The following is a 13,781-nucleotide window of genomic DNA, read 5'->3' on the forward strand; positions in this document are numbered from 1 at the left end:
AGAATATGAGAACTGGAATAACCTATATATATCCTCTATAAGTCTCCTTCTCACATGAAGAACACACCTAGCCTAGATGCAAAATGAATAGGGTTTTTTGTTTAGCCATACAATGAGCCACTTTCCTTATTTACAGGCACCTAGCGAAAGATAAAAACAACCCTGCTTCCTAATAGTAGATACATGCCTTTGAGGTAGACCTAAGCATTTTGCGGGTTAGTCTAGGCATTGGCCAGGCCATACTTTCGTGTCTAGTAATGTCCAATGGGCAAAGTCATGCCTCTATTTTTAGGTCAAGCCCAGGCTTAGGCGGCCCACTCGCTCTTTTTAGTCCAAAAATAGTTAGAATAAATAGTTGAGGTCAAGGAATATTTTCATGGGCTTACTTCTTTGTTGCTATCCAAGCCCTATCAAACAACAGTGTCGGCCAAGCTCGGTAGGCTTGGGCTAGGCTATTTCGCTCAACATCTACCTTGAAGGGTACAACCATTCAAATTTTTCTTCGTGCATCAAACAAACCTGGCACCTTTATGATTTAGCTTTTCCACGACCAAAGCTTTGGGATAGTTCCACATGGCCTCTGACTCATCCCCTTGGTTATGAGGAGAAACTATTGCTGATCCCATAGCTCCCACACAAGCTCCTTGAAGACTTGATGTCATTGCATGTCTCATATTCCTATCCCATTATTGGCTCACTACACCTTCAAGTGTTTTGCTCTCTTGTCATCTAGAGGCCACCTTTCAAAATTGAACTCAGTGCCCACCTTGACTAGGTAAACATTGTCTTCATCATCTTCCTCATCACTTCATATCATCTTGCACCCTCCATGTAAGCATGGGGCAGGCATGATCAAAGATTGTTTAATTAGGGTGTGTGTGTCTGTATAGAGCCATTAGGGGGTGTGTGTATACAGAGTCATGTTGTTTAGGCATGATTTGATTTCTTAAAGAGAGAAGTTGTTGATCAATCACTAAGCATCATGCATGTACAAAAGTAAATCCTCTAATTGCTTATTGCAAGTACATTGCTACATTATTAGTCACAGTCTCATATGTTGTCTCATATGGTTATGGGGTGGAGCCAAGCCTAGGGCCACTATGGCCATTGCCCTAGTTAGGGCCCAGTTAGCCTAGGTATACCCTAGACATCTTTTTTACCCAAAAGGAACAAACCAGCAAATGCATCGTCCTCTCGCAGTCACGCTCACTCTCACTCGTGAGTCGCGCCGCTACCCATAGCCCCCCGCTAGGCGCCCATGCCGTTTGGCCACGCTGCTTGCTAGACCCCTTGGTCGCGCCGTCACCCGCCGCCCTGCTCGGCCGCACTATCACCCGCTGAGGCGCCGACTCGCTAGGCCACGCCCACCGATCGTCGTTTTCCCACCTATGCACCCACCAGTCCTAGAATTGAGACCCCCAAATCCCAATCCCCTGCCGACTGCCGTGCATACTGGAATGTATGTGCGATATCGTATGTAGAGGCAGCGGTGGCATGGGCGTATGACCTCATGGACCCTCGAGTGACCGAGTTCCTGAGCAGTCGAGCAGGGTAGTAGAGCAGCCCCGTCTGGGCAGTATTTCTTTAATTCTGTACTAATTTCTAATTCCAAATTTCTAACCTTTTTAGAGTGTATAGTTCTATATATCAATTGGATTGAAATGTAAAATTACATATTTCTCAGTTAGTTGGTTCAAAATACATGACAAAGAGAACCAAGACTTAGCATTGTGTTTCTCTTGAGTTCCTGTTTCACAACTCAATGACCTCCTCCCCCTCCCCCACTAGCTCTAGAACAAGAAATGGCATGTTAGGTTGAATGGTTGAATCGTAGTATGTTATGTTAAGCGATGTGTATTTGCAACCATTAAAATGGTGACATCTTATATCATTTTCAAGAATTGAAGACCCGTAAGAAGTTACCTAAACTACCTAGTACTTGTGGTATGTTACATTCAAGTTACAAATGCATTGTCAATAAGTAAGCTTATTTATTGACAATGCATTTGTAACTTGAATGTAACATACCACAAGTAAAACTACCTAGTACTTGTGGTATGTTACATTCAAGTTACAAATGCATTGTCAATAAGTAAGCTTACTTTTTTTGTTACAGATAGCCTAGCCATGTAAGACCCTAGTTGTGGTCCAAATAGCCTAGGTATATCCTAGACATTTTTTTGACACAAATTAAGGAACCAACCAGCAAATGCATCGTTCTCTCGAGTCTTGCTAACTCTCGCTCGTGAGTTGCGCTGCCGCCCATAGCCCCCGCCAGGCGCCCACGCCGCTTGTTGGCCCCTTTGGCTACGCCGTCGTCCGCTGCCTTATTCAGCTGCACTATCATCGGCTGAGGCCCCGACCTGCTAGGCCACGGCCGCTGACCGCCGTTTTCTCGCCCAGGCGCCCACTAGTCCTAGAGTTGAGACTCCCAAATCCCAATCCTCAGCCAAACGTCTGTGCATACTAGAATGCATGTGTGATACCGTATGTAGAGGTAGTGGCGACATGAGTGTATAGCCACATAGACCCCCAAGTGACTGAGTCCCAGAGCAGTCGAGCATGGCAGCAGGAGCGACCCCCTTTGGCCGGTATTTCTAAAATTTTCTACTAATTTCTAATTCTAAATTTCCGATCTTTTTAGAGTGTATAGTTGTATATACTCAATTTGTTGAAAACTAAAATTACAATATAAAATTATGGATTTCTCAGTTAGTTGGTTGTTACAAAATACACGACGAAGATGACCAAAGACTTATTATAGTGTTTATCTCGAGTTCATGTTTCACATCTCAATGAAACCCCCTCCCCCTAGCTCCAAAACAAGAAATGGTATGTTATGTTGAATGGTTGAATCATAGGATGGTATGTTAGGTTGAGCAAGGTGTATTTGCAACCATTAAAAATGATGAGATCTTACATCCTAGAATAATATCCCGTGTCTAGTTGAGGACTTCAACTTAGGGGGAGTCATGGAGAGGTTCCACACTTTCCACTATACGGGAAATCTAGCCAACTAAGATATGCTTGTGTCTTATTAAATAGATACCTTGTGCAAAGAAAGTGTTTCCTTTTTTTACCAAAAATAAAGCACCGTATCTAAAGTCTAAACTAATAAGTCACGCCCGCCTCCATCGTACATGCCGTTATGCGAACCTCTAGTTCACCTAGCGGTTCCTTCTAAGATGACACTATATTCTTTTTCACTCCGATTGCATCCCCACGCGCGGCCACGCATGAACCCAAAATACCTGGAAGACCGTTCCCCCAAAAGTTCTCCTGGATCTTCACATGGCCGGTCTCGGTGAGTGTGGTAACCAATCCGGCTTCCTGCTGGGCATCGGTGCCATACCATAATCACAGAAGGTCCTCGTCCAGAGTTTGTCTAATAATATATAAAAATTTTGCAAAGGAAACATAAACTGTTTTGTTTAGAGAGAAAAAATGTTATGTTTTAGGCACATAATCACGAGGAGTGGTAACTTATGAACGACAGGAAGCTAGATGTTTTTTAAGAGTTATAAGAAACAGGCTCACATTCACATATCTACATACATTGTACCCCTATATAAGATACTGAGGCATCAAATCTTTGATTGAGGGGTCATTTTAGAAACCTTGCTATCGAGAGGCATGTCGCTTACCACAATATTAGAAGCGTTGTATTCTTTGTATAATATACTCCATCTAGGCAAATGCGAGTATCCATGCCAGATTGGAAACTTAAAAACTCTTGTGGGTAGATCAGATAACAAGGAAAAATCTAAAACAAATACGCTCAGAGAAAAAATCTGAAATGTGGACGCCAATCGCGATGGTTTAATTTCTTCTAGTGCAAAACATAAACGAATGGATCTAGTAAAGATTTTTCTAACTAATGACTCAATTCAAAGCATACAAAAACTAGAGATCTATCCCAATTTTTGTAATTAATGATTTCCAATGCAAACCATACACCAATAAATCTATTAATAGTTTTCTAATTAATGAGTTAATTATACTGTCAAATTAATAAAATGTGTTCTTTGGTACATGATATTTTTTCTCGAATACGCAAAAGATTTACGCATCTTTGCAACTCAGGTAGAAAAGTTTGATACAAACAACGTGCTTCTAGCGAACGTCCTACGAGGTCTACATGATTATAGCCGTGACCATCCTAGCATACACGATCTTTGACAAAAAAGGTAGCTAGAGATTTCCTGACTAGTGAAGGTTCACGAAATTCTTACCTTGTGAGCACCAACTAAAATAATGAAAATTCTACATTTTTTTTTCAAAAAATGTCGAGCATTTGTTTAAAAAAATGCGGAACTAGCTAGTTCCAAAGAACTGTGTTGTCAGGGTTTGAATAATTGTTGAACTAATAGGTTCGGGATATGTATGGCTGACAAGATTCTGAAATGTCAAACTAAGCTTTTATAAAAGTGTTGCCAATGCAGTAGGATGAAGTTATACACTGAACTGTTTTTTTAATAAAAAGGGCACATGTTTCCAGGATTGTTGAGGGGGGGTGTTCCCTGTATACGCAGGTAAAATATCAAGTGTATGACCAGTTGGAGCTAAAAAAAGACCAGACAAATCTCCTTGTTACACACACTTGCATTGGGGCACGCCGCACGCGCGTCTGTATATATTTTGCAGAAAAAGGAGTTTTGTTTCCGGCCTCTCGGTTAAAAATTTTGCACTCAACATAAACACAGCTGGCGAAGTGATGCTTTCGCACCAAAAATAATTCTGCTATATATAATGTGAACGCACTTGATACTGTTTTTTTTGTACCTCATTGATCTGATTAATATAATCCGGCCCCACACCAGTCCCTGCTAATAAGCATCACGGGTACGGTTAACTACGAGACGACTGAAGAAACGCACCCACATCATCAGGTGCACATGGCCCAAAAAGAGAATAAGAGCACACGACACGAGCGAGAGGTCTGCGACGACGACGACGAATGAAGCCCGTCCGCGTTGAACCAATCGATCCATCCGGTCGAGACAACATAAAATATAGCAGGCCCCGTGTCGCGTGCGTGTGTCACATATACATATATACATGCTGTGAAGTGGTTGAGTGCTACTAGCTGTTACGTTGTACGTGGCCACATCATCATCATCTTTCAGCGCCACAACAAGCAAGCAAAGCCGGCCGGACGCCGCCGTCCGGCTGACCGGCTCGCTCGTTGGGTGCTGCCGTGCTGGCCGCTGGGTGGTGAAGTGGTTGGTTGCATTGCTCATGTGATACCGTGACCGTTCTCCGATCCCCTTGCCTTTCTTGCCACATCTGTACTGCACGGTATGAACGGAACAAACACACCCAAGAGAAACAACAACGAACTCGCCCATCACCCCCACATAAAATACGCAGGCAGGCAGGCCTTGTTTGGTTTTGCACGATGCCCCGTCCCTAGCGACCTAGCTCTCCATCAGAAATCGGTCGATCTCCAGGTCGACCGAGACGAAGACAAGGACTGATGGAGACAGATTATACCATTTTTTAAAAAGCTTAATTGCTTCTGCTGCCACTACACCACACTGCTAATCCCTCCAACACAGCTACACACAGATGGATGCGAATGCTTTGATGCATCATGCATGCGCAGTTGCTCATCAAGTCATCAGGTAATATAAGGTAACTAGCAGTCATCGATAATCAGGTGAAATTAAAGTGAAAGAAAATTTAACCGCAGACTGCTGACAGGTTCCAAGCACTGCTACTAGGGGAAGGGAATTATACTACTACGGAGGTAACTAATTAAGCATCCATGGCATGCAGATTCATTACACCAGGGAATTTAACAGCACGGGAAGGAGTTCAAGAAGGCAATTAGCAGAGAAAGAAGCCGAAAAGGGAAGGGGATCGGGAGGTGGATTGACTCTTAGCAGCAGCCGCCTCGTCGTCGTCGATCGGTCGATGGCGATGAAGCAGCAAGCTAGAGCACGCGCGCGCTTGTTCGATCCCCTTCCATGTCCGGATCAAGTCCGGTACGGTGATCGATCATCAGTACGGGGCGACGCGGCCGGCGCCGCTGCCTCCGGGATTGGCCCAGCCGTAGGCGTCGGCGGGGAGAGGGAGGCCGTTCATGAGGCTGTGGGGGAGCTGGTCGGCGAGCGGGTGTTGTCCGGGCAATGGCAGCGGCGGGGGCGGCGACGAGGAGGAGGCTCCGGGCATGCCCTGCGGAGGAGGAAGAGGCTGTTGCAGCTGCTGCTGCGGCGGCGGCTCGTCGTCGTCGAGCGGGAGGCGCTCGTAGGCGGCGTTGCCGAAGCAGGCGGCGACGATCACGACGGGGCCGGAGGTGAGGAGCGGGCCGGCGACCGTGCCGCCCACCACCTGGCCCTGCCCGCCGGAGAGGTAGACGGTGAGCCCCGTCGCAGCTGGCGGCGCCGGCGGCGGGAGGAAGGAGCCGCTGAGGGAGAGGATGTCGAAGCGGCCAGCGAGGGTGACGACGGTGCCGGGGCCGCCACCGGGCTGACGGATGCACACGTTGGCGACGCTCCCGGTGCCGCTGAGCACGCACACGCCCACCTGGCGGCGGCGCGCGAACCCGGCCACGCTGTCGACGACGTCGCAGCCGGCGGCGACCTCCAGCACGTGGGCGCGCAGCGCGCTGGCGCTGTCCCGCGTGATGATCACGGGCGGCTTCGGCTTGTTCTTGGACCCCGCGGGGCGGCCACGCGGACGGCGCATCACCACCGGGTGCTGCTGGTGCTGCTGGTCGCCGTCGCCCCCCGCCTGCTGCTGCTGCTGGTGCTGGTCGCCGTCGCCGCTCCCGTTGCTCCCGGCGCTGTTCATGGTGTTGTTGCTGTCGTCAGCGAGCTCCTGCTTGTTCACGCCGGGGACACCGCCCCCACCGCCCATCAGCTCCAGTTGGCGCTGCTGCTCCTGGAAATGCTGGAACGCCGGGTGCTGCTGCCCCGGGAACAGGTGGTGGTGCCCGCCTAAGCCGCCGAACGGGTGGTGGAACGGCGCCACGGGCGGCGCGAAGTGGTGCCCGCCTCCGTGCGCCGCCGCTGCCGCCACAGGATCCATCGTCAACCGGCCGGCCACGCGCGCGCGCACGCACGCACACGGCCTAGCGAGCGAGCGAGCGTTCGGCCCGGCGGTGCTGGTGCGTCCCGATAGACGGCGGTGGCGGTGAAAGGGGGATCGAGGAAGAGAGCGAGCGAACGCGTGGGCAGGGCGGTGTGGTGTTGCTGCCCGTGCTGCTGCTCTCCTCTCGAGCGGCCGACGGTGTGCGTGAAGAGAAGGGTGCGGGGGTGGGGTGGGGGTTAAGACAAGCGCGTAGATTGGGGGCAGGAGGTGGGGCCCGCGCATGCGTGGGACCCGCAGGGGGGTTCGGGGGAGTCGTCCCTGTCTGTCCGATCCTGATCACGGTCGCGGGCCTGCGCTGGTGCTGCCCACGTCTCTCGCTGACATGTCTGATTGCGCCCGGCGACGGCCCTCCCTCTCCTGCTGGTTTGACTCTCCGCTCCACGCCTGCACTCGCGGCCTGCGGACCGGGTGGAGATATGGTGACACAATGCGGCTTCACGTGTTAGTGCTAACCGGCCGTTTTGTTTAGGGAAACTACGGGCACACGTTTGGTTGTTTTGCCCGTCCAAGTAACCTCGCCTTGCTCGGCAAGGCTAGGCTTGCCAGCATAGGAGAGCAGATTTGGCTCGCCTGAGTTGGCAAGAGGTTGTGTTTCTTGCCTAACCAGGTAAGGCGACCAAACCGCCCCCACTCATACGGTGGGCGGGATGCCAGCCAGTTCCGAATCATCGCGTGTTATTAGTGTTAGCTGGTTGTTAAATGTCGCCGAATTTCCTTTTTAATGAAATGCGTGTGCACACCGCATACGTGTCTGCAACCAGAGGCTGGCCTTAGAGATACCTTCGTATCGTTGCGTATCGTGTGCAGATATGGGAGTTCCATATCCTTATTAGCTGTTTCTTTAGAGTCAGATATGCTAGAGATTGACCTTAGAGATAGAAAGCATATATGGTGGAGGATATATACAGATAGCGTGGCAATGCACTATGTTGATTATTAACCGCAAACACCTTGGTTTTCACATGCTCATGCAATCATTTTGCAGGGTACGGTTCGGCCTCTCGGTTGTGACACAAGTACATTCGTGAACAAAATTCTCAAAAAGTTCAGTCAAATTTTTTGAAACTACATTCGTGAAATGTTGACTAAAATTTAAAAATCTAAACAAAATATCACCCGAAAAATATCTGATAACAGTGAAATCCGACCGAAATTCTGAACCCTGTTCATGAACATGTACTGAGGAGATATTGGTCTCAGATTGCTTGGGTTGTCCCTAAATAGGTTTTTATTACTGTGTTGAATGTGGTGAAATTCGGTGGAGGGGTAGCGATACAGTCCAATTGTTAGCAAACCACTCTTTAATTAACAGTCAAACAGAGCTATAGTAAGAGATCGATATGTAGTAGATATTTTGGAATAAATGCTTAGTTCTCTATATAAACATGTGAATTACGTTGGAAAATTACATTGGTATATCCAGGCCAAATCATTTGAGATCCTCGGAGTTAAATCCCATTAGAAATATTTAATTTGTTTCTAAAATTGATTACAGTCAGATTGTTTAGAACTGCCCATCAGCAGCAGCTTGGTGCTGCCCGATGGTAAATCATTGCCCTACTAGCTAAGTAAACTGGATGGTTAAGTTTTTACATGTGAGATATTGACGCCACCATAACACCAAAAAGGATCTAGAAGGTCGATCGGTAACATTTAATACTAAAATCATTGGGATTTTTTGGGAATGCTTTGCTATCTATTGTAATTAAAGACATGAAACAGGGATGCGTTGGATGTTGACCTTGAAGATAGAAGAAGCATATGCGTAGGGTGGTACATGTCATAAATGTTTGTGATGCTTCCATCCGGAAAAGATATCCATGGAATGTGTACCTCGGTGAGGAACAAAATCTTCAACTGATGGACCATCTATAGTGACGCTTGCTATTTTGACTACTCACGTGAATGTCACTCCGCTATGCCCCAAAAGTTGCAACATGTAGAATCTGAACCACTCGGTAGACTAGGGATGCAAGCGGATTTATCCACGAACCCATTGTATCTCTACGGTAGAGGATGCATGATCTACATCATTTGTTAATCCTCATATATTGTTTTGTTGTCACAAATGTTTTGCTTGTTGTACCCACAAAAAATGTTTTACTTGTTCCCCGGCCCCCTTAGATTTAAATGAATCAGAATCATTGCATTTCATAACAAATACTCCCCCATCCCCAAATGTTAGTATTTCTAAGAATTTTACGACAGATTAATATGGCAGGAAAATGATCGTGATGCTGCTCAATGAAGCAATTAGTTTATGTTTGTCAATTGAATGGTGAGGAAAAGGAGGGGTGATATGCAAGAAATGCTTATATATGCTAGAAGTACTTACACTTGTGGATGAGTATATAATTGTGAAATATAAGGCGTTAAGGAGTTTTACTTGTGTATTTTCCATATTGATCCACTACGTGACATGTGCACACATTACAACAACGAAATTGGTTGAATTAAAAAAGCAAAACCTTTTCACTATCGAGTTATGATTTCAAAAGGAGATATGAGAAATGTGATAGAGGAAATGACACGTGCACGCCACAATGGCACCATGGGTGATGACAAAAAATTATGAAAAATTATAATCTTATATGCAAGTCAATATGTCCAAAATAAAATTTTACTTGATAATTGAAATATATGTTTATGCCATTTTGTCAACAAAGATATACTATAAAATCATTGCATAGAGGGACATTGGTTATGTGTATACTCTCTTTGTCTAGAGGGACATTGGTTATGTTCACAGTTAACAGGTTAAACCAACAGTCTAATATGGTTTAATAAAATAAATATTTCATACTTAACACAAGACAATTACAACATAGTGGTAGGGAATAGGTTCCGCACCCATAGAGACTATTTTTCTCTGATTTTTTGACCCCCTGCATGGAGCCAGAGGTTTCTTGCACATTTTTCACTGGTTTCTCTCTAAAATCCAGCGGTTCAATTGGTTCTTTCTAGTTGATTGCACACATGGTCTGTTAATTGGATTGAATTGGCGGAGGTCCTTTTTTGGGTGAACCACAGGTCTGGCCTGCTCCTAATAGTTATGACTTTAAGTTGTCCTAAATTTGAATAGTTGATAGTAAAGAATAATAATATTTAAGGCATCAATTTTTTTGAACTAAATTATTTAAGACATCAAATTAACAAATACATTATAAAATATAGTTTGATAATTTATCTCTTTGGTATGGTACATGTTAATAATCTTATCTATAAATTTGGTCAAATTTTAAATAGATTGACTTTGGAAAAATTTAGATTCCTTATATTGGAAAAAGAGAGTATATCCAATCCCAAACATGGGAGGTAGGAGATTCTTTTAAAGGACATGCAAGAGAGCTAGGTGCTCTTTTTTTGTGAGAGAGGAAGAGAGGTTCCTATTACTTCCTTCATTTTCAAACACTTGATACCCACGACCAAAACATGCAAACCAATGCATACATTTTTCTTATTCAAAATTACTACAATGCCCCTTTGTCTAATTATTAGTAGTGGTTAGAACATTCTAAATACATATGTATAGCAAGGTGTAAAGCTCTAGAATCTTCTAATCACCAAAGAGAAGCTACCTTTTTGTGGGGGTCCACAAATGACAAAATTAGAGAAAAAAGTTCAGCGACAAGTTTTACCAAACAAAAAGGTGACTTTTGGCGTCAAGTATTTAAAAATGGAGGGAAGTATATAATAGTAAAGAAGTGGTTAGCCCTAGAATTGACAATGTAACGACAACAAGAATAACGACAAGAGAGACACAAAGGTAACCGAAACAATACCGACATCTAAGGGCATATTTGGTAGTTGGGCAAGCATTGGGCTCGCCCACTTAGCTAGAAATTAGATGTAGACTCAGCTAGAAATTAGATACGTGGGTGTTCGGTTCACAAGCAAGATCTTCTCGTTATCTGCACTTTCTAGGCTTTTCCACGGCCAAGCGAGCCAGCCAATTCAGCTTACCTCTGCTCGTAAGGCTAGCCTTACCCATCAAGGTGAGGTGAGGCCAGATGACCTGGCAAGACTTTCCAAACTCCCCCTAAAAGCCCAAAACTACTAAGGCCACATTTGGATCCATCATAATTTTCAGAAGCTAATAGATGCTAAGTTCATTTAGCTTTTGAGATTGTGGAAGCTGGCTTATGAAGTTGGCGGACATTTAGATACCATCACAGCTTCTAGAAGCTAGATTATGGAATTTGAGAAGATCCAAACATGCCCTAAAGCGAAGCGACATATAGCAAGGGTGTAAGCCCTAGAATCTTCTAATCACCAAAGTTAAGCTATCTTTTGTGGGATCAAAAAGGACAAAGTTGAAAAAAGTACGGTGACAAGTTTTACCAAACAAAAAGGGAACTTTTGGCGTTGAGTATTAAAAAATGGATAGGAGTACATAATAGTAAAGAAATGGTTAGGCACTGAATAGACAATACAACAACGACAAGAATAACAACAAGAGATACACAAAGACGCCTGAAAGAACACCGACAACTAAGGGCATGTCTGGTAGCTAGGCAGCGCTGAGCTTGCCTTACTCAGCTAGAAATTAGATATGTGGTTGTTTGCAAGGTCTTCTCATTATCTACACTTTCCAGGCTTTTTCTTGCCCGAGCAAGCCAGCCAATTCAGTTCACCTCCGCTAGCAAGGCTAGCCTTACCCAGCGAGGCGAGGGGAGGCCATATGACTCGGCAAGACTTTTCAAACTTCCCCTAAAAGCCCAAAACTACTAAAGGGAAGCGACGTAAACAACATCAACAAAAACAGGCCTAACAAGGGGCAAATAAATCACGCCCATCCACAAGATCCTAGAGGGAAAGTCGAATGCATGGATGTCTTTGAGCAAATTCAGTACTAGCAAGTCCTTGAAGCACATGCATATTGCAACCTTGGAGCCAGGAGTTCTAAAATGTTTAGATATTTTGGAGATCTAGACTCTACCTTGGAATTGACTTCTCATTTGAGGCAGATGATGGGATGCATAGTTAAGTTTGACAAGTGTGCACCACACCTACTCACTATACTCACCTAGGTCAAGCTACTAGTTCATACCCCCTTCATAGTATAACCAAAGGAAAAAAAACAAAGTTCTAAACTACTCTAAGTGTCTCTTAGCACGAAGCAATACTTAGAACTAGTTCATCCTTAACCTTGTCGATCATACTTTAAAAACCGAATCAAAATCATCAATAGGGTTATGAAAATCATTCATTGTCCATTGATCAATCATTATTGTGACCAAACTTATAATGCATTGGCAAAACAAATGTTAGTCACAATAATTGTGTCATCATTAATCGCCAAAACCGAATTAGAGGCCTAGATTCAAAAACATCAAATTATTAGCATCATTAGATATATTATAAAATATAGATTAATAATTTATCTCGTTGATGTGGTAGATGCTAATAATCTTATCTATACATTTGGTTAGACTTTAAATGGGTTGACTTATGAAAAACTTAGACTCCTTATATTTTAAGAAAAAGAGAGTGTATCCAACCCCATGCATAGGAGGTAGGAGTCTTTTAACAAACATGTAAGAACAGTGTTTTTTTAGAGGAAGAGGCGCCCATTACTTTGTTTGTTTTCAAATACTTGATACCTAGGACCAAAACATGCAAATCAATTCATACATTATTCTTATTCAAAATTACCATAATGCCCCCTTGTCTAATTACTAGTAGCCATTAGAACATTCTAGATCCATATGTATAGTAAAGGTGTAAGCTCTAGAATCTTGTAATCACCAAAGAGAAACTATCTTTTTTGGGGGGGTCCACAAAGCACAAAATTGTAAAAAAAAAGTTGGGTGACAAGTTTTATCAGGCAAAAAGGTGAATTTTGTCGTCAAGTATTCAAAAATAGAGGGAAGTATATTATAGTAAAGAAGTGGATATGCCCAGACTAGATAATACAATGACGACAAGGACAAGAATAACGACAAGAGAGACACAAAGGTACCCTAAAGAACATTGACAACTAAGGGCATGTTTGGTAGTTAGGTCATCGTTGGGCTTATCTCGCTCAGCTAGAAATCAGACACGTGGCTGTTGTTTAGTTCACAAGCAAGATCTTCTCGTTACCATAGTGCTCCTTGTCTAATTATTAGTAGCCATTATAACATTCTAGATCCATATGTGTAGTTTGTAAGCTCTAGAATCTTCTAATCACCAAAGAGAAGCTATCTTTTTGTGGTCCATAAAGGACAAAATTGGAAAAAAAAGTTCGATGACAAGTTTTATTTACCGAACAAAAACTAGCTTTTGGATATATAATATTAAAGAAGTGGATATGCCCAGACTAGATAATATACAATGACTACAAGGATAATAATTACGACAAGAAAGACACAAAGACACACGAAAGAACACAGATAACTAAGGGCATGTTTGGTAGTTAGGCAAGCGTTGAGCTTGCCACGCTCAGCTAGAAATTAGACGCGTGGTTGTTTAGTTCACAAGCAAGAAGATTTTCTTGTTATCTGCGCTTTTAGGCTTTTCCTCGCCTTAGTGGTAGCCAATTCAGTTCACCTCCACCAGCAAGGCTAGCCCAGCGAAGACGCCAAATGATGCAGTATGACTTTCCAAATTGTCTCTTTTGTTTAGATAATTCTAAACTATCTCTAAAAGCCCAAAACCACTAAAGCGAAGCGACATGAACAAGATCAACATAAATAGGCCTAATA

At 44.1% G+C, this 13,781-nt stretch overlaps 1 protein-coding gene across 1 annotated transcript; it reads right to left on the reverse strand.

Moving 5' to 3' along the window:
• Positions 1-5,553: 5,553 nt before the first annotated feature.
• LOC136521994 (AT-hook motif nuclear-localized protein 24-like) lies at positions 5,554-7,218 on the reverse strand. Its single transcript, XM_066515778.1, has one exon. The coding sequence runs from the start codon at positions 7,030-7,032 to the stop codon at positions 6,004-6,006; it is 1,029 nt and encodes a 342-aa protein (XP_066371875.1). The 5' UTR covers positions 7,033-7,218; the 3' UTR covers positions 5,554-6,003.
• Between the last annotated feature and the right edge of the window lie 6,563 nt (positions 7,219-13,781).

The sequence above is a fragment of the Miscanthus floridulus genome, chromosome 18 (assembly GCF_019320115.1).
Source record: "Miscanthus floridulus cultivar M001 chromosome 18, ASM1932011v1, whole genome shotgun sequence".
NCBI classification, from domain to species: domain Eukaryota; kingdom Viridiplantae; phylum Streptophyta; class Magnoliopsida; order Poales; family Poaceae; genus Miscanthus; species Miscanthus floridulus.

Coding starts and splice junctions, on each gene's coding strand:
- LOC136521994 (XM_066515778.1), bottom strand. CDS start 7,032: ATGGATCCTGTGGCGGCAGCGGCGGCGCACGGAGGCGGGCACCACTTC.